Source organism: Arachis stenosperma, chromosome 10, assembly GCF_014773155.1.
Source record: "Arachis stenosperma cultivar V10309 chromosome 10, arast.V10309.gnm1.PFL2, whole genome shotgun sequence".
NCBI lineage: Eukaryota > Viridiplantae > Streptophyta > Magnoliopsida > Fabales > Fabaceae > Arachis > Arachis stenosperma.
Window position 1 is genome coordinate 6,333,304 of NC_080386.1, and position 21,840 is coordinate 6,355,143.

The 21,840-nt window shown below is 37.3% G+C and overlaps 1 protein-coding gene across 1 annotated transcript; it reads right to left on the minus strand.

The window, feature by feature from the left end:
* Positions 1–1,242: 1,242 nt before the first annotated feature.
* Positions 1,243–21,840, minus strand: LOC130956653 (zinc finger BED domain-containing protein RICESLEEPER 2-like). Its single transcript, XM_057883674.1, has 4 exons — positions 21,148–21,840; positions 2,775–3,457; positions 1,399–2,678; positions 1,243–1,310 (listed from the first exon to the last, which is right to left on the minus strand). Exons 1-4 carry the CDS (start codon positions 21,838–21,840, stop codon positions 1,243–1,245), a joined length of 2,724 nt encoding a protein of 907 aa, XP_057739657.1.

Sequence of the window (21,840 nt, forward strand, 5' to 3'; positions counted from 1 at the left end):
TATGCTTCTAGACATACTCTGAGTGTATATACATGCTAATTAGGATATCTAACTGATATATATGGCATGAATGTTCATGAGCATGCATTTGGGACTTTAAAGCACTAGACTTGCGATATTGAGACTGATCACCTTGATATCACTTGCTTGGCATGAACAGGAACCAAATGGCATCTCGTGGGCATAATCAAGGTCCAAAATGGAAAGGTAACAAGGTAACCATATTCGTAGGTAGTTTGACCAATTTCATGATCGCAATGACGAGTGCTGCTGCTGCCATTGGTGCTGTTGCTGCTGCGACCAGCCGAGCGATGGGCAGGATGGAACAACAAGTTAGAGTTGGTAACGACGATGGTACTGGATATGAATTTGGAAATAATGTCCCGAGTACAGTGGTAGCAGTAAAAATAGTGAATTATCCAGAGTTAGTTAACACGGGTCAAGCAACGGGAGAAAGCTCAAGAAGGACTGTGGTGGCAAGGAGTGACCGCCAGAAATCTTTCACAAAGAAAAAGGAAAAGAAGATTACACCTAGGAGCCAAAGTTTCAAAAGGGGTTATTATATCACTTCACATTCTCATCGCCTGAACAATGACCGATGAAATGACAACCGTCGGGGACAAGATTCAGAAGAGTAGACTAGTACTCAACTGGAAGACTTAAAGTGTCCAAGATGCAAAAAGTATCATTAAAACAGACCATGTAGGGGCAGACTAAGCGTATGTTACCAGTGCGTAGGGCTGGCAATGGGTAAGGTAGGGTAGGGTTTGGACCCTACCCTAACCCTACCCGCGGGTAGAAAATCTCAATAAAACTCTACCCTACTCTACCCGCGGGTTGAGAGTCTCTCAACCCGTACCCTACCCGCACCCTAAATTACAAAACCCTACCCTACCCTACCCTACCTGCAGAAGTATTAATTTTTTTAAAAATAAATATAAAACTCAATCATTCTAAATTTCATACATATTAATAAAATAAAAAAATAAACAACTAAATTCAAATTAAAATAAAAGACAATAAAATCTTAAAGAAATTCAACATAAAATTACAAACATACATATTGTTATATTAATAAAATAAAAAACTAAGTTGAAATTAAAATTAAACACGATAAAGTCCTAAACAAATCCAACATAAAATTACAAATAGCATAATTATCAAGTTCTTAATAAAATTAAAATAACATAAACAAAGATAAATGTCTTCAAACATTTCTTTTAATTTCAAGTTCTTGCAACATTATTCTTCCGTCAGTTCAGAAAATGCATCATCATCTTCATTAGCAGTTTGATAATCAGGTTTTCCACCTAAAAATCAAATACAACAATTTTATTATATAATTTTAACATAATTATAATTTCTAAACAAATTAAAAAACTTGAAAACATAAATAACCTCTTTTATAATATTCTGCCCACAACCAATTTTGATTGCACATAAGAGCTTCTACCGTATCTTCATGAAGACTACCACGATGAGTAGCAATTATACGGCCACTTGTGCTAAAAGAAGACTCAGAAGCAACAGTAGACACAGGGATGGCAAATATGTCTCTTGCAATTTTCTGAAGAGTTGGAAACCTAACGCCATTTACCTTCCACCAGGCTAATATATCAAAATCAGGAATTAAAGGATGAACATCTTCCTCTACATAGTGATCAAATTTCGTCTTCACAAATGAACATTTTTCCTTCTTCTTTTGTCTAATATACAATTGATAACCAACATCATCATCTTCATCTGCATTAACCCTAAGCTCTTGTGTAGATTCCACTGACATATTGCTTGAATTAGATGTATTCTTTTGATATTCATGAAGTAAGTCATAACATGCCTGTTTGATTCTCTCAACTTTCCTTGTGCATTCATTAGGATCTTCACATACCCTAGCAAACTTATATTCAAGCCCATCAAGCTTATACCTAGGATCTAGAATTGCAGCAACACCCATAATGCCATGAATTTCTTCCCAATACTTATCAAACTTTCTCTTCATCATACATGCCATGCTACTAATAACTGGGTTAGGAGAAACAGCCCATTTTTCCAATCCAACATGTATCTCACATACTTTATTAAAGTAAATGTTGGCAGTTGGAACTTGAGTTCCAGAAAACAACTGAGTCACATCATAAAAAAGTTTTAATTTACCACAAATTTCTTTTGCAAGTTCCCATTCCTCATTACTTGGCACACTTTTATAATTGGAATCTTTTTGTTTTAGTCGAGCAAAGACATCTCTGTACAACCATGCAGTTTCTAACATCACATAAGTGGAATTCCACCTAGTCATACAATCAAGAGATAATTTTTTGGTAAAGGGAACACCTGACTTACTACACCAACTCACAAAGGTTTCATGTCTTTTACTAGTTGAAGTCCAATACACCACACTATTACGAATTTTCTCCACACTTTCTTTAACTAAATTGAAACCATCCTTCACAATTAGGTTTAAAATATGAGCACAGCAACGCATATGCAATAACTTACCCCCTAACAACAAATAATTTGAGTCTAAACGTCCCAACAACACATCAATCATAGCATCATTTGTAGAACAATTATCCAATGTAATAGTTGATAATTTTCTATCTAAGTTCCACTCCAACAAAACTTTCATTAATGCATTAGAGAGAACTTCACTTGAATGAGGAGCAGGAACATAAGTAAAGCTGAAAATTATTATAAATATATCAGATAAAAAAATCACAAGTACATCAAGAATTAGAAAGCATATCTTATACTAGAAGCAAAGTTTAAGGTATTACCTCAATACTCGCATTTGCAAATTCCATGAATTATCAATGTAGTGTGCTGTAACAACCATGTATCCTTTTTCCTGGTTGGAAGTCCACATGTCAGTTGTAATAGCCACTCGACTATCATTTGCATCCATCATCTTGTTTATGTTAAGCTTCTCCACTTCGTACATTTCCAAGATATCCTTCTTGATTGTGTTTCGGCTTGGCATCTTAAACGTTGGTTGCATTGAAGCAAACACTTCTCTTGTTGCAACATGATCCACATATGACAAAGGATACTCATGCATACAAATGGACTTGGCAATCAATTTTCTTGTGTGAGATGCATCAAATATAAAAGAATCTGAACTATTCTTTCCATGTCTTTGAAGAGATTCGGCAATTGTTGATTGTCTTGAATTTGCTAATTTTATTCTCTTACAATAATGGAGCACATGTTTCTTCAAATTTGTAGTCCCATTCCTTGGATTGGCACCAAGAACTGACTTACAATGGTTGCACTTTGCTTTCCACTCTTCCCCCTCTTTATATCTACTAAAGTATTGCCAATAAACACTTTTCAATAAAGATTTATTGCTATTTTCACCCGAGACAGACTCATCTGGAACAAAATTAGCAGTTTCTTCAATAGGAGTTTCTTCTTGTTGTTCTTGAGCCACTACATCCATGTTGGTACTATCCATTATTACCTACACAATAGTAAAAATTGGTTGTTGTTATTCAGGTTGCTAATTATCATATAAAAAAATTACATAAATAAGTTCCTTTTTGTCGCCAAATTCTAAGTCTCCCCCATTTAACTATACATCTAATACTACTCTTATCAAATTAGCATTTTCCATTTACATGAAATCATCAAATTGAAATAAAATAAGAAATTGACCAAAATATATATGATCCGTCGGTCAACTTTCCTCATAAATCCTAAATTCGAAATGGATTGTATGTTTAGAGACAGATAATGACAACCATCAAATAAGAACTCAAGGGGTGCAGATAACTGTGGTCAAAGGTTTGAGTTAGAGCTTTTAGCCTTTTACATATTTTGGCTTTACTAATTAAATCTATTATAATATATGATATTGATACTTGAAAATTAATATAAGGTAATTGGATTGAATGATTTGTCTTAATGAAAGCTCCTTTAATTTTGTTTACATTCAGAAGTTGAATGCGACACATCACACTGTGAGAATAAGGCATTCTTTTTTCACAATAGTAAAACCTACACAATAGTACTATCATTAAGATTCAGAAAAACCATTTATACATAAAAAATAGCAAGCATTGAATAAAACAGAGCAGCAGCAGCGTATCAAGAAGAAAACAGAGCAGATTCAAGCTAGTTGGGCACAGCAAGCATTGAATGAAAGACATATGATTCACCACTAGTAAAGCCCCAATTTTCACAGATTCAAATGCAAAGTACATACCAAGAAGAAAATAGAGCAGCAGCGTAGAGAGGAGAGAAGGTCACGAATCAGCGGCGTTGCGAGGAGAGCACAGAGGAGGAAGAAGAGTGGCGGCAATGGAGGAACGACGAACGAGGAAGGAGAGTTGGAGCAATGGAGCACTGAGGTCTGAGGCTTAGGGCTTGGGAAGAAACTTGGGAAGAAACGGCACCAGCCTCCCACTTCGTCTTAGCCTTTTAGGGTTTCTAATGAGTGATTTCTGAATCTTGAATAATATATATGATTTTTATTTTTGTTTAACTTTTATTTTATGGTAACTTTATAAATATACAAATGCAATATATTATCAAAGCAAGTAACTAGTTTAGTGGTTACTTAATTCCTACACATGAAGGAGGTTAAGGGTTCAACTCCCACTTCCTTCACTATGCATATAAATTTTTAAAAACATGTTATATATGGGGGGTGCGGGTAGAGTAGGGTAGAGTACACCCTAAACCCGTACCCTACCCTACCCGCAGGCCTACCCGGACCGCACTCTATCCTACCCGCAGCGGGTCGGGTAGCCTACCCTACCCGAACGGGTTGGGCCGGGTAGGGTACCCGCGGGTAGGGTATGTATTGCCAGCCCTACCAGTGCGGGAAGCCAGGGCATATATCTCGAGATTGTTCACATAGGAGGAGCTGGGACTCAGTTAAGTTTAATTCTTAGACCCGAGGTAATGGTAAACTAGTTACTGAATTTTTAACTGCCTTGCATGATATTTGTATATAGCATTCAATTGTAACGCGCGGTATGTTTTGATAATAGTGGTTTCTAAACGAATGATCGACCAATGATTTCCAATTATTGAGATAGAGTATTTATTTAACTTAAAAGAGTGGCTTAGTTCTTGAAGCTTAAGAATCAGAGTGAATGCAGTGGAAGCGGGTTGGATTATATGTAAGGAATCGGAAGTGTGGAGAACTACGCAGAGTTATTATTCGAAACACATTGAAAATAAACTACGAGGAAGAGGAATGGGGTGGATTCAACCTTTAGCTAGAAATTGTTTAAGAGGCGAGTGAAGATGAGGCCAAATCCTTATTGCGAGAAAGTTCTCGGAGTAATTCTTGAAGGTATACCAGAATATCTATCTTAGAGAGAAAGTGAGTTTGCGATAGACTTAGTGCCAGAAGCCGGATTAACTTCGATTGTACCATGATAGAAGACACCGTGATAATCGACAGAATTTAGGAGGTAGTTGAAGGAAGTAGCAAAAAAGAAACCCATTCGACCAAGTATTTTTCTGTGGGAGGTACTAGTTATGTCAAGTGAAGAGGAAAGGCAACAACAGGAAGCTCTACGCGAGAGAGAGGGTGCGCCAACTCATCCTCACGACTTGAACTAACCTTTCTTTTATAGCTTACATTGAAAACTTTATCTTGAATTTCTTCTTGAAAAGCCAAATTTGTCGTTTTTCCAATTCTATTCCTTAATCGCATAAAGCTTGTTGCTTTTGGAATAAGCCTGAACTTGTCCTAGTATAATCACATAATCCTTGAATCTTGAAGACTTGCGATGTGTCGAGTCGCTTTCCTTTGTAAACTTGCATTTCTTTAGAGTTAACTAGAACTTATTTAATTTGACATGCCTTGTTCTTTCTATCCAGGTTTTGATTTGAATTTCTTTCTTGAGATGCTCCTTAGTTTTTATTCTTGTGTATTTCATTATTTTTGTACAACTCTATTTGACCGTATACAAGACTTTCTTCAGATTTCTTATAAACACCGTATGTGTTGTTCGTTCTTCTTTGAGATTAATAATTCCTTGGAAATCAATTCGAGCTTAGTTAGACTATCGTACAATTTCTAGATATACCCATCAAGACAATAGTCTCTTAAAGTAAGATTTCTGGATGTGAAATATGAAACGTGGAGGAATGCGATATTAAGGAGAGTTCTGGAGCCTTAATTCTCGTCGATCGTATTACATACGATTAAGTTAACTCGATGTGATGCACCGTGTGTATGGACACCTAAATATGATGGAAGCTTCAAAACACGAGAGAAAAGGTTAACCTTAGTGCCAGTATTTGGGATACCCGAACCTAAAGGACTATTCGGAGTTACTGTGATGCGTCGTTGACTGACTTAGAATGCATGCTGATGCAACATTGTGAGGTAGTAGCGGATGCCCTGAGCAAGAAATTTCTTAATCCTAGAGGAAGGAATGCTAGGCAAATTGAATTTCTAATTTGGATATTGAGAGTGTAGTTGGAGGTGTTGGACTAAATCCATTGCAATTTTGAAATGTGGTAAAAATGAGATACAGGAAGTGTAACAAGACAATAGAGAGCTATCAAGGATGTCGAAGTCTGGTAAACAAAAGGGAATCAAGAAGAGATCGAGGGAAATAAAGAATAAAACTTAGAAGAATGAAGAAACGGATTCGAAAGTATAAGAAGAGATTAGTGTACCTAATGTAGAAAGTGGAGACGTAAACCATTGTCTGAAGCCATCAAGAACGAATTTCAATTCAACCTAGAATTACTAAAATGTATCACAATTTTGATAAAATAGGGTTGGGTGGCCCAAAATGATGAATAACATGGCGGCGCGTGTGACTAAATATCTGACATGGTAGAAGATGAGGAGCAAGTACTAAAAGTCATCCATGATGTGGCAACCATGGAAAGGTTTCACAATGAAAGTGAAAAGGGATTGTTACTGATTATAAAAGGGGTTATCGAGGGCTAGGACAGGAAGTAATGCTGCAAGGTAATCGCAGATTAATTGACCAAGTCCATTCCGTCCATCGGAGCAGACCATTTATCAGAGATACTGACGAAACTATACATCAGAAAGAAGATGAGGTTTTACGATGCGCTAAAAGCCTCTGTGTTGATTTGAAACTGGAGCATCAAACATCTTAGTATTAGTTCCCGAATTTGATAGTTGATACCAATCACGTATTTCACGTTTCATAGTTTTAAGAGTACACTTCTGATACCAATCACGTATTAGAACCTGAACCAGTGCAACTGAGAAAGGATCTAACGGTTCAAGTAACTTCGGTTAGAATTAAAAATATGATACCAGTGCTAAGTGGCTATGCAGAGAAAGAGTTTTGTTAGCAGAGGAATGCTGAGAGTAGAGCTGGAATTGGGAAACATATTTGGGAACTCAAATAAGATATGCGGAAGGACTACCCACACCTCTTTTTAGGTAACTGAATCTAAATTTTAAGGGCAAAATTCTTAATTAAGTGGGTAGGATGTAAACTCTGTAAAATTAGTGAATAATTAATCAATAAATTAATTTCTAATAAAAGAAATTAGAAATATGAATTTTATAGTTTAATAAGATAAAGCTAATTAAAAGAAGAATTTTGACACTAATTTGGCCCAAGACTGGGCCAAACGGGCCGAACCGGTCAAACCGGGCCCAACCCAAGCCTCATTAACCAAGGACTTAGCATTCTCTTCATCCCCCAAATATTATTCACGCTGCACAAAGGAAGGGACGGAGGAAGAAGAGCTTCCAACCCTAACATCATAATCAATTCCATATAACATTTCACCCCGAGTTTCGATCACCGCACTGTTTGTGGCCACGTGATGAGCGGATAATTTATACACTTTTTGGCATTATTTTTAGGTAGTTTTCAGTAAGATCTAGCTACTTTTAGGGATGTTTTTATTAGTTTTTATGCAAAATTCACATTTCTAGACTTTACTATGAGTTTGTGTGTTTTTCTATGATTTCAAATATTTTCTGGCTGAAATTGAGGGACCTGAGCAAAAATCTGATAGGAGGCTGAAAAAGGACTACAGATGTTGTTGGATTCTGACCTCCCTACACTCGAAATGGATTTTCTAGAGCTAAAGAACTCCAAATGGCACGCTCTCAATTGCGTTGGAAAGTAGAGATCCAGGACTTTCCAGAAATATATAATAGTCCATACTTTATTCGAGTTTAGATGATGCAAACTGGCATTCAACGCCAGCTCCATGCTGCATTCTGTAGTAAAACGCTAGAAACACGTCACAAACCAGAGTTAAACGCCAAAAACACATTACAACTTGGCGTTTAACCCCAAGAGAAGCCTCTGCACGTGTAAAGCTCAAGCTCAGCCCAAGCACACACTAAAGTGGGCTCCGAAAGTGGATTTCTGCACTTAGACTTATTTTTGTAAACCCTAGTAACTAGTCTAGTATAAATAGGACTTTTTACTATTGTATTCGGATCTTTGGACGTTTAGTCCTTAGACCAGAGTCTTGGTTATCCTGGTTCCCTCTCTGGGGCCAGAACCAATGAACACATTCATCACTTATGTATTTTCAACGGTGGAGTTTCTACACACCATAGATTAAGATGTGGAGCTCTGCTGTACCTCGAGTATTAATGCAAAGTACTATTGTTCTTCTATTCAATTCATGCTTATTATTATTCTAAGATATCCATTCGCACCCAAGAACCTGATGAATGTGATGATTATGTGACGCTCATCACCATTCTCACTTATGAACGTGTGCCTGACAACCACTTTCGTTCTACATGCAAATAAGCTTGAATGAATATCTCTTGGATTCCTTAATCAAAATCTTCGTGGTATAAGCTAGAATCCATTGGCAGCATTCTTGAGAATCCGAAAAGTCTAAACCTTGTCTGTGGTATTCCGAGTAGGATTTAGGGATTGAATGACTGTGACGAGCTTCAAACTTGCGACTGTAGGGCATGGTAACAGACGCAAAAGGATAGTAAATCCTATTCCTACATGATCGATAACCGACAGATGATTAGCCGTGCGGTGACAGCGCACCTGGACCATTTTCACTGAGAGGATGGACGGTAGCCATTGACAACGGTGATCCCCCAACATACAGCTTGCCATGGAAAGGAGTAAGAATGATTGGATGAAAGCAGTAGGAAAGCAGAGATTCAGAAGGAACACAGCATCTTCATGCGCTTATCTGAAATTCCCACCAATGAATTACATAAGTATCTTTATCTTTATTTTATGCTTTATTTATCTTTATATTCGAAAACCATTATAACCATTAGAATCTGCCTGACTGAGATCTACAAGATGACCATAGCTTGCTTCATACCAACAATCTCCGTGGGATCGACCCTTACTCACGTAAGGTTTATTACTTGGATGACCCAGTGCACTTGCTGGTTAGTTGTGCGAAGTTGTGAAGAATGTGTGTGAACCATAGTATTGTGCACCAAGTTTTTGGAGCCATTGCTAGGAATTGTTCGAGTTGTGAAAAGTATAAGTCACAATTTTGCCTACCAAGTTTTTGGCGCCGTTGCCGGGGATTGTTTGAGTTTGGACAACTGACGGTTCATCTTGTTACTCAGATTAGGTAATTTTCTTCTTGTTTTAACCTTTATTTTATTCTCAAAAAGTTTTCAAAAATTTTTTCTCTTTTTCGTTTTTCCAAAAAGATATTTTCGAAAAATTCAAAAAAATTTATAAAATCATAAAAAAAAAATTTGTGTTTCTTATTTGAGTCTTTTGACATGTTTTAAGTTTGGTGTCAATTGCATGTATCTATGTTTCTTGCATTTTTCGAAAAACTCATGCATGGTGTTCTTCATGATCTTCAAGTTGTTCTTGATAAGTCTTCTTGTTTGATCTTCATATTTTCTTGTTTTGTGTCTTTTGTTATTTTTCATATGCATTTTTTTATCCATAGTGTCTAAACATTGAAAATTTCTAAGTTTGGTGTCTTGCATGTTTTCCTCTCTTGAAAATTTTTCAAAAATAAGTCTTGATGTTCATCTTGATCTTCAAAGTGTTCTTGGTGTTCATCTTGACATTCATAGTGTTCTTGCATGCATTAGTTGTTTTGATTCATAATTTTTATGTCTTGAGTCATTTTGTTGTTTTTCTCTTTCCACATTAAATTCAAAAAAATAAAAAAAATATCTTTTCCTCATTTTACTCATAAATTTCGAAATCTTTGTGTTGACTTAGTCAAAAATTTTTAAAATAAGTTGTTTCTTGTTAGTTAAGTCAAGATTTCAATTTTAAAAATCTTATCTTTTCAAAACTTTTTCAAAAATAAATCTTTTTCATTTTTCTTTTTTTTTTCGAAAATTTTAAAAATTGATTTTCAAAATCTTTTTCTTAATTTTATTTAATAATTTTCAAAAATTTTACTAACAATTAATGTGATTGATTCAAAAATTTGAAGTTTGTTACTTTCTTGTTAAGAAAGGTTCAATCTTTAAATTCTATAATCATATCTTTTAGTTTCTTGTTAGTCAAGTAATCAATTTTAATTTTAAAAATCAAATCTTTCTAAATTTCTTTTTCAAAATAAATTTCAATCAAATCTTTTTCAACCATATCTTTTCAATCATATCTCTTTCAAAATCAATTTCAAAAATCTTTTCTAACTCCCTTATCTTTTCAAAATTGATTTTCAAATCTTTTTCAACTAACTAATTGACTTTTTGTTTGTTTTACTATTTCTTATCTTTTTCAAAACCACCTAACTACTTTTCTCTCTCTAATTTTCGAAATTCACCTCCCTCTTTTCCAAAAATCTTTTTATTTAACTAATTGTTTTAAATTTTAATTTTATTCCTTTTTATAAATTCGAATTTTAACTTTAATCTAAAATAAAAACAAAAATATTTTTCTTTTATTTTAGTTAATTTTCGAAAACTCATCTCTCTCATCTTCTTCTATTTATTTATTTATGTACTAACACTTCTCTTCTACTCAAAATTCAAACCCTCTTCTCCCCTCTACCTATGTTCGGATTTTCTTCTTATTTTCTTCTACTCACATAAAGGAATCTCTCTACTATGGTAAAGAGGATCCCTATTATTATTTTCTGTTCCCTTCTTTTTCATATGAGCAGGAGCAAGGACAAGAACATTCTTGTTGAAGTAGATCCTGAACCTGAAAGGACTCTGAAGAAGAAACTAAGAGAAGCTAAAATACAACAATCCAGAGAAAACCTTACAGAAATTTTCGAAAAAGAAGAGGAGATGGCAGCCAAAAATAATGACAACAACAATAATGTAAGGAGGATGCTTGGTGATTATACTACACCTACTTCCAATTTTTATGGAAGAAGCATCTCAATTCCTGCCATCAGAAGATCCCTATCAGTTTTTAACTGAGTTCTTGCAGATCTGTGATACTGTTAAGACTAATGGAGTAGATCCTGAAGTCTACAGGCTCATGCTTTTCCCTTTTGCTGTAAGTGACAGAGCTAGAACATGGTTGGACTCACAACCTAAAGATAGCCTGGACTCTTGGGATAAGCTGGTCACGGCCTTCTTGGCCAAGTTCTTTCCTCCTCAAAAGCTGAGCAAGCTTAGAGTGGATGTTCAGACCTTCAGAAAAAAAGATGGTGAATCCCTCTATGAAGCTTGGGAAAGATACAAGCAGTTGATAAAAAAGTATCCTTCTGACATGCTTTCAGAGTGGACCATTTTGGATATATTCTATGATGGTCTATCTGAGTTCTCTAAGATGTCACTGGACCATTCTGCAGGTGAATCCATTCACCTAAAGAAAACGCCTGCAGAAGCTCAAGAACTCATTGACATGGTTACAAATAACCAATTCATGTACACCTCTGAGAGGAATCCTATAAGTAATGGGACGCCTCAGAAGAATGGAGTTCTTGAAATTGATGCTCTGAATGCCATACTGGCCCAGAACAAAATATTGACCCATCAAGTCAATATGATATCTCAAAGTCTGAATGGATTGCAAAATACATCCAACAGTACTAAAGAAGCATCTTTTGAAGAAGAAGCTTATGATCCTGAGAACCCTACAATGGTAGAGGTGAATTACATGGGTGAACTCTATAGAAACACCTATAATTCCTCATGGAGAAATCATCCAAATTTCTCATGGAAGGATCAACAAAAGCCTCAACAAGGCTTTAATAATGGTGGAAGAAACAGGTTTAGCAATAGCAAGCCTTTTCCATCATCTTCTCAGCAACAGACAGAGAATTCTGAGCAGAGCCCCTCTAGCTTAGCAAACATAGTCTCTAATCTATCTAAGGCCACTTTAAGTTTTATGAATGAAACAAGGTCCTCCATTAGAAACTTGGAGGCACAAGTGGGTCAGCTGAGTAAGAAAATCATTGAAACTCCTCCTAGTACTCTCCCAAGCAATATAGAAGAGAATCCAAAAAGAGAGTGCAAGGCCATTGATATAATCAAAATGTCCAAATCCAAAGAGGAAGGGGAGGACATGAATTTCAATGAGGAAGACCTCATGGGACGTCCTCCAGACAGAAAGGAGTTTCCTATTGAGGACCTAAAGGAATCAGAGACTCATATAGAGACCATAGAGATTCCTTTAAACTTTCTTCTGCCATTCATGAGCTCTGAGAACTATTCTTCCTCTGAAGAGGATGAAGATGTAGCTGAAGAGCAAGTTGCTCAATATCTAGGAGCCATCATGAAGCTGAATGCCAAGTTGTTTGGTAATGAGACTTGGGAAGATGAACTTCCCTTGCTCATTAGTGAACTAAATACATGGGTTCAGTAAACTTTACCTCAAAAAAAAAAAAAGATCCTGGTAAATTCTTAATACCCTGTACCATAGGCACTATGACCTTTGAGAAGGCTCTGTGTGACCTGGGGTCAGGTATAAATCTTATGCTACTCTCTGTAATGGAGAAACTGGGGATCTTTGAGGTACAAGCTGCAAGAATCTCATTAGAGATGGCAGACAAGTCAATAAAACAAGCTTATGGATTGGTAGAGGACGTGTTAGTGAAGGTTATAGGCCTTTACATCCCTGCTGATTTCATAATCCTAGACACTGGGAAGGATAATGATGAATGCATCATCCTTGGAAGACCCTTCCTAGCCATAGCAGGAGCTGTGATTGATGTTGACAGAGGAGAGCTAGTCCTTCAATTGAATGGGGACTACCTTGTGTTTAAAGCTCAAGGATCTTCCTCTGCAACCATGGAGAGGAAGCATGAAAATCTTCTCTCAATACAGAGTCAAACAAAGCCCCTACAATCAAACTCTAAGTTTGGTGTTGGGAGGCCACAACCAAACTCTAAGTTTGGTGTTGAGAAGCCCCACATTCAAACTCTAAGTTTGGTGTTGGGAGGCCCTCATCATGCTCTGAACATCTGTAAAGCTCCATGAGAGCTCACTGTCAAGCTATTGACATTAAAGAAGCGCTTATAGGGAGGCAACCCAATTTTTATTTATTTATATTTCTATTGTTCTTTTATGTTTTATTAGGTTTATGATCATGTGGAGTCATAAAACAATTGCAAAAATTAAAAACAGAATCAAAAATAGCAAAAAGAAAAAGCACACCCTGGAGGAAGAGCTGTCTGGCGTTTAAGCATCAGGTTGGCGTTAAACGCCAGAAACAGGCTATATTTGGGCGTTTAACGCCAGAAACAGGCTACATTTGGGCGTTTAATGCCAGAAACAAGCATCAGCCTGGTGTTAAACGCCAGGATTGTATACAGAGGGCGTTTTACACGCCTAAAAGATGTAGGGATGAGAAATCCTTGACACCTCAAGATCTATGGACCCCACAGGATCACCTCAGGATTTGTGGACCCCACAGAATCCCCACCTACCCCACTTCTCTCTTCTTCACACAATCCAATAACACTATACCCTTCACCAATCACCTCATTCTCTCTTCCCCATTACCCCTTCACCAATCACATCCATCCACTCTTTCCCATAAACCCCACCTACCTTCAAATTCAAAATCTCTTTCCCACCCAAACCCACCCTAAATGACCGAACCCAAACCCCTATCCCTCCACTATATAAACCCCTCAATCCTTCTTCATTTTCACACAACACAACCCTCTCTTCTCCTCTTTGGCTGAAACCCTCACCTCTCTCCCTCTCCTCCATATCTTCTTCTTCTATTCTTTCTTCTTTTGCTTAAGGGTGAGCAATATTCTAAGTTTGGTGTGGTAAAAGCATAGCTTTTTTGTTTTTCCATAACCATTGATGGCACCTAAGGCCAGAGAAACCTCAAGAAAGAGGAAAGGGAAGGCAATTGCTTCCACCTCTGAGTCATGGGAGATGGAGAGATTTATCTCAAAAGCCCATCAAGACCACTTCTATGAAGTTGTGGCCAAGAAAAAGGTGATCCCTGAGATCCCTTTTAAGCTAAAAAAGGGCGAATATCTAGAGATTAGAAGAAGGGGATGGGAAGTTCTCTCCAATCCCATTCAACAAGTTGAAATCTTAACGGTTCAAGAGTTCTATGCAAACGCATGGATCACTAGGAACCATGATCAAAGCATGAACCCAAACCCAAGGAATTGGCTTACAATGGTTCGGGAGAAATGCTTAGATTTCAGTCCGGAGAACATAAGGTTGGCATTTAACTTGCCTATGATGCAAGAAGACGCACGCCCCTACACTAGAAGGGTCAACTTTGATCAAAGATTGGACCAAGTCCTCATGGACATATGTGTGGAAGGAGCTCAATGGAAAAGAGACTCAAAAAGCAAGCCAGTTCAATTGAGAAGACTTGACTTTAAGCCTGTGGCTAGAGGATGGTTGGAGTTTATCCAACGCTCCATCATCCCCACTAGCAACTGAACTGAAGTAACTGTAGATCGGGCCATCATGATCCATAGCATCATGATTGGAGAGGAAGTAGAAGTTCATGAAGTCATCTCTCTAAAACTCTACGAAGTAGCCGAAAAGCCCTCCACCTTGGCAAGACTAGCTTTTCCTCATCTCATTTTCCATCTATGCAACTTAGCTGGAGTTGTCATAGAAGGAGACATCCTCATTGAAGAGGACAAGCCCATCACTAAGAAGAGGATGGAGCAAACAAGAGAGCCCATTCATGGATCTCAAGAGACGCATGAGGAAGCTCATCATCAAGAAATCTCTGAGATGCCTCAAGAGATGCATTTTCCTCCAAACAACTATTGGAAATAACTCAACACTTCTCTAGAAGGATTAAGTCATAACATAAACCAATTAAGGGTGGAACACCAAGAGCACTCCATCATTCTCAATGAGATTAGAGAAGATCAAAGAGCTATGAGAGAGGAGCAACAAAGGCAAGGAAGAGACATAGAGGAGCTCAAGAACACCATTGGTCCTTCAAGAAGAAGGCGCCACCCTCACTAAGGTGGACTCATTCCTTAACTTCCTTGTTCTTATCTCTCTATTTTTCAGTTTTATGCTATATGTTTGTCTATGTTTTGAGTCTTTACTACATGATCATTAGTATTTAGTAACTATGTCTTAAGGCTATGAATAATTCCATGAATCCTTCACCTTTCTTAAATGAAAAATGTTTTTAATACAAAAGAACAAGAAGTACATGAGTTTCGAATTCATCCTTGAAATTAGTTTAATTATATTGATGTGGTGACAATACTTTTTGTTTTCTGAATGAATGCTTAAACAGTGCATATTTTTTATCTTGTTGTTTATGAATGTTAAAATTGTTGGCTCTTGAAAGAATGATGAACAAAGAGAAATGTTATTGATAATCTGAAAAATCATAAAATTGATTCTTGAAGCAAGAAAAAGTAGTGAAAAAGAAGAAGCTTGCGAAAAAAAAGAGAAAGAGAAAGAAAAAGCAAGGAGAAAAAGCCAATAGCCCTTAAAACCAAAAGGCAAGGGTAAAAAGGATCCAAGGCTTTGAGCATCAATGGATAGGAGGGCCCAAGGAAATAAAATCCAGGCCTAAGCGGCTAAATCAAGCTGTCCTTAACTATGTACTTGTGTCATGAAGGTCCAAGTGAAAAGTTTGAGACTGAGTGGTTAAAGTCGTAATCCAAAGCAAAAAGAGTGTGCTTAAGAGCTCTGAACACCTCTAATTGGGGACTTTAGCAAAGTTGAGTCACAATCTGAAAAGGTTCACCCAGTCATGTGTCTGTGGCATTTATGTATCCGGTGGTAATACTGGAAAACAAAGTGCTTAGGGCCACGGCCAAGACTCATAAAAGTAGCTGTGTTCAATAATCAACATACTTAACTAGGAGAATCAATAACACTATCTGAACTCTGAGTTCCTATGGATGTCAATCATTCTAAACTTCTAAGGATAAAGTGAGATGCCAAAACTGTTCAGAAGCAAAAAGCTAGAAGTCCAGCTCATCTAATTAGAACTAATATTCATTGATATTTTGGGATTTATAGTATATTCTATTCTTTTTATCCTATTTGATTTTCAGTTGCTTGGGGACAAGCAACAATTTAAGTTTTATGTTGTGATGAGCGGATAATTTATACGCTTTTTGGCATTGTTTTTAGGTAGTTTTCAGTAAGATCTAGCTACTTTTATGGATGTTTTTATTAGTTTTTATGCAAAATTCATATTTCTGGACTTTACTATGAGTTTGTATATTTTTCTGTGATTTTAGGTATTTTCTAGCTGAAATTGAGGGACCTGAGCAAAAATCTGATAGGAGGCTGAAAAAGGACTACAGATGCTGTTGGATTCTGACCTCCCTACACTTGAAATAGATTTTCTAGAGTTACATAACTCCAAATGGTGCGCTCTTAATTGTGTTGGAAAGTAGACATCCAGGGCTTTCCAGCAATATATAATAGTTCATATTTTATTTGCGTTTATACGATACAAACTGGCGTTCAATGCCAGCTCCATGCTGCATTCTGTAGTAAAACGCCAGAAACACGTCACAAACCAGAGTTAAACGCCAAAAACACGTTACAACTTGGCGTTTAACCCCAAGAGAAGCCTCTGCACGTGTAAAGCTCAAGCTCAGCCCAAGTACACACCAAAGTGGACACCGGAAGTGGATTTCTGCACTTAGACTTATTTTTGTAAACCCTAGTAACTAGTCTAGTATAAATAGGACTTTTTACTATTGTATTCAGATCTTTGGACGTTTAGTCCTTAGACCAGAGTCTTGGTTATCCTGGTTCCCTCTCTGGGGCCGGAACCAATGAACACCTTCATCACTTATGTATTTTCAACGGTGGAGTTTCTACACACCATAGATTAAGGTGTGGAGCTCTGCTGTACCTCGAGTATTAATACAAAGTACTATTATTCTTCTATTCAATTCACGCTTATTTTTATTCTAAGATATTAATTCGTACCCAAGAACCTGATGAATGTGATGATTATGTGACGCTCATCACCATTCTCACTTATGAACGTGTGCCTGACAACCACTTTCGTTCTACATGCAAATAAGCTTGAATGAATATCTCTTGGATTCCTTAATCAGAATCTTCGTGGTATAAGCTAGAATCCATTGGCAGTATTCTTGAGAATCCGGAAAGTCTAAACCTTGTCTGTGGTATTCCGAGTAGGATTCAAGGATTGAATGACTGTGACGAGCTTCAAACTCGCGACTGTAGGGCGTGGTGATAGACGCAAAAGGATAGTAAATCCTATTCCTGCATGATCGAGAACCGACCGATGATTAGCCGTGCGGTGACAGCCACCTGGAACGGACGGTAGCCATTGACAACGGTGATCTCCCAACATACAGCTTGCCATGGAAAAGAATAAGAATGATTGGATGAAATTAGTAGGAAAGCAGAGATTCAGAAGGAACACATCATCTTCATGAGCTTATCTGAAATTCCCACCAATGAATTACATAAGTATCTCTATCTTTTTTTATGCTTTATTTATCTTTATATTCGAAAACCATTATAACCATTAGAATCCGCCTGACTGAGATCTACAAGATGACCATAGCTTGCTTCATACCAACAATCTCCGTGGGATCGACTCTTACTCACGTAAGGTTTATTACTTGGACGACCCAGTGCACTTACTGGTTAGTTGTGCAAAGTTGTGAAGAATGTGTGTGAACCATAGTATTGTGCACCAAGTTTTTGGAGCCATTGCTAGGAATTGTTTGAGTTGTGAAAAGTATGAGTCACAATTTTGCCTACCACCACGCGTCTACGGTGATGAGCTTTACAAAGCCCAGTACATTGTAAGGTAAGAAAATCACATTCCCAGTTTCAATCTCCTCTTCTCAAATCCAAAAATGGCATGGTCTTGGCTATTAAGATTTGTGGTTAATTACTTAATTTGATGTTTTAGGACTAAATTGACTTGAGGAATTAGTAAGTTTTGGCTTAATTGAGGTACATACAAGGTAAAAATATTCAACCCTAATAAATCCCTTAGTTAATTGTAATTTTTGGTATTAAGTGTGTATGTATGGGTGTAATGATATGATATAGGTGTGTACATATGTGAATTGGAGCTTAATTGTGAATGTTGGATGCTTGGTGAAACTTTGGAGGCTGAATTTTGGTGGTAGAACTTGTGAGCTTGCCTTGTGGGGTTGCCTTTAGATTATACGGAAAAATTGGCCAAGGTATGATTTTGATTTCTCGTATATAATATATAATATTTTGTGAAAATTTAGGCTAGATGACTTAAGATAAGTTGAATTGTATGTTTGATGCATGTTGGGTAGTTTTAGTTAATGTCGTGTGTGTTGGGTTGTATGTGCATAAATGGGAGTGATGTTGGATGATATGAATGTGGTGGATGATTGATTTTGTAATGTGTGAATAATGCTATGTTAATGAGTAAGTTGAAGATTAAACTATGTTAAGTTTTGAATTTTTGAGGTCGAAATTGAGGTATATGTATGTTAATGAGTAATAGAATGATTGAGAAGGTTTTGGATTAAATATAGTTTGTTTGTGGTTGGTTTGAAAACTTGGAATTTTGAATTGAGTTGGAAATGTGGTAAAAATAGAAGTTTGGTGTTTTAGTTGAAAAACTTTATTTTAATGAACTTCGGTGGTCCATAACTGGAGCCTCTAATTTTGGATGGGAATGAAATTTGTCTCAAATCAAAGATAGTTTTACAAACTTTAAAAAAGGTATAAATTTTGAAGGAAATGGAATTTTGTAGAGGAAGTTATGGACGTCGGAAGTTTTGTGCAAAAATTGAAATTTTCTTAAGTTATAGCAAAACCAGGTCTTTTCCTTTGTGTACGTACGCACACTAATGTGCACACGCGCCGAGCAGGAGCTATGTTTTCGCTTGTGCGTACGCACGAGCGGTGTGCGCTCGCACACCCTGTGATTTTTGGCAAACGTACATACGCACACCATGGTGCGCACACACACACATGGACATGCTTGCTGTTGAGCGCGTCCGCACCTCCTGGTGCGTACGCACATCTTTGAAAAATTGTACAAGTGTGCACACGCACACATGTGTGAGTACGCACACACCCTATTTTTAGCAACATATATTTTTTGTGATTTAGACATGATTTTGCACTTCTTAACTTCTATTGTTTACCCTTTAGGACCCTAGAAATGAGTTGTACTGGTAGTGAAAGGGTTTGAACTAAGAAGGTGAAATAACTTGGAGATGAAGAAAGCTTGAGAAGTGATGAATTAGGTAAGGAATAAATGTTATATCTGAGCACTCTTTCTTAAAAGTGCGACCCCAGGAGATTGTGAAAGGTGAGGATCCCCTTCTTTGTTCCTCCTGGTATTGTAAAATTGCCTCCAGCGAGATGATGGGAGGTTAAAATCCCCTCATTTATTCCTCCTGGCATATGAGAACGTACCTCCTGGATAAACACAAGGGTTGTGATTTCGCCCACTTGCTCCAGGTTGGTAGTATAGAGGCTCCCCAAGTAGATGCAAGGATGTGGTTCGCCCCACTTGCTCCGGGTTATCATGAATAATGTATAAAAGTGCAAATATATGATGTATAAGTGATGTTATGGCTATAATGAATTGTTATGAAATGATTATGAATGAGTATGAATGAAAATGAGGTTTTTGCACTAATTTTATCTGAGATACGAGTTTCTCTGGGTAAAGAGCAGTGGCTTGCCACTATGGACTCCAGGTTGAGAGTCGATACTCTGTTGACCCTACAACGTAAGGGTGACCGGGCACGTATAAACTTCCGGAAAGGATATCCCCTAATGAGAAAGATTTATATATGACAAAAAGCTATCTATAGACTCTTGGGGATGCACGTCGAGGGCCAGTCCAGGTTTTAGCAGCCGGACTTGTCGGGTTGACTTGATAACCGACAAATAAGGCTCATCAGCCATAGGACAGGCATGCATCATACACATATTGTTTGATTTGCTTTCTTGTGCATTAATTGCGAATCCCTAAGTGAACTTACTATGTTTAATTGTTATATTTGCTATCTGCAGTACTTATATTCTACCTGTGTTTGCCATTGTCTGCTTGTTTATTTGTGTGGTTTCATCGATGTTGGAGGATTGGAGGAAAGGCAGAAGAGTTTAGGGTTTTAGTATGGTTTTGGTTAGGTCTAGGAATCCTTAGAGGACCACCCTAATTTATGGTTTCTTCTTTAGTCCTTTAGGTTTTATAATCTGAGTGTCGGCGTTCTAGGATTGTCTTTAACTTTTTCGGGACCTTATATCTTATGTTTGTGGCACCATTACCATGCTGAGAACCCCCGGTTCTCATTCCATATGGATATTTGTGTTTCTCAGATGCAGGTTGAGAAGCACCTCGCTAGGCGTTTGGAGTTTTTTGCAGTGAAGTGGCGCTTTTGGGAGTTTACATTTTGTTCTATTTTGTTATATCTATATGTATATACTCTTCTTATGCATATATGCTTTACTTTTGCACCCCATAGAGGTTTATGGAAAACTAGGGTTGCTTTTATGTATTTTGGGTTATGGATTTCTATATATATGTATAAATATTCTCCGGCCAGCCTTAGCTTTGCAGGCTGAGTTAAGAGCTTGGTTATTTTGTATCTTTGACCTTCTATTCTCACTTTCTATACACATATGTTTATGTACCTTAGCTTCCTTCGTACGCAAGTAATCCTTATTCCTGAGCGTTGCGCTTTTAATCTTGCGATTTGGTTTTACTTATCCTTCAAGGCTTCTCGTATACTACGCTCTTCCAATTATTATATGTATATATATTTTATTTTAGAGGTCGTAATGCTACACTACCTCTGTTTTATTTTTTAAGCGTAAAGCTCTGTGTGGTAGGGTATTACATTTCTTACCCTAGAAGAACGAGTGGAAGAAGAAGGCATGACGGTAGGAGTAAAATCGCCGTTCGGTCTAGAATTATCAAGAGATGAAAAAGGTGGAAGAACAGGAGGCTGTAGAGGGTGACTCGAGATAGAACCTGTAGAATCATCACTAGGAAAAAGATCAACATTGGGGTTAGTGAAAAAAGGTGACACGATAGGAGGAATGGACTCAAAGGTGGAGAACCGAGAAAACATGTGATGTTCCCAGAAGACAACGTGACGAGATATACAAATACGTTTAGAGGAAGGATCCCAACAACAATAACCCTTGTGTTCAGTGCCATAACCAAGGAAACAACACATACGAGCCCGAGGTTCAAGTTTACTAAGTTCATGAGACTGAAGAAGAACAAAACAGATACAATCAAAAAGTCGAAGAGAACTGTAATCTGGAGAGGTATGATAAATACGCTCAAAGGGAGCAATGTTACCCAGAACAGAAGAAGGAAATCTATTGATAACTTGAATAGTAGTAAGAACAGCTTCACCCCAAGTCCGCTCAGGACACGAAGAAGAAAGAAGCATTGCACGAACAGAGTCAAGAATATGACGATGTTTACGTTCAGCTCGTCCATTTTGTTGAGACGTACCAGGACAAGAAAACTCAGACAAAGTACCTTGTTCTACAAGAAAGGTTAAAAGTTTGGAATCACGGTCTTCCAT

What these genes read in the sequence shown, in the direction of transcription:
- LOC130956653 (XM_057883674.1), bottom strand. Translation starts at nt 21,840, where the DNA reads ATGGAAGACCGTGATTCCAAACTTTTAACCTTTCTTGTAGAACAAGGT. An exon ending in CTTCCACTCGTTCTTCTAGG is followed by an intron (nt 3,458 to 21,147) that starts GTAAGAAATGTA and finishes ACTATTGTGTAG; the next exon opens with GTAATAATGGATAGTACCAA. An exon ending in TTGCAAATGCGAGTATTGAG is followed by an intron (nt 2,679 to 2,774) that starts GTAATACCTTAA and finishes AATAATTTTCAG; the next exon opens with CTTTACTTATGTTCCTGCTC.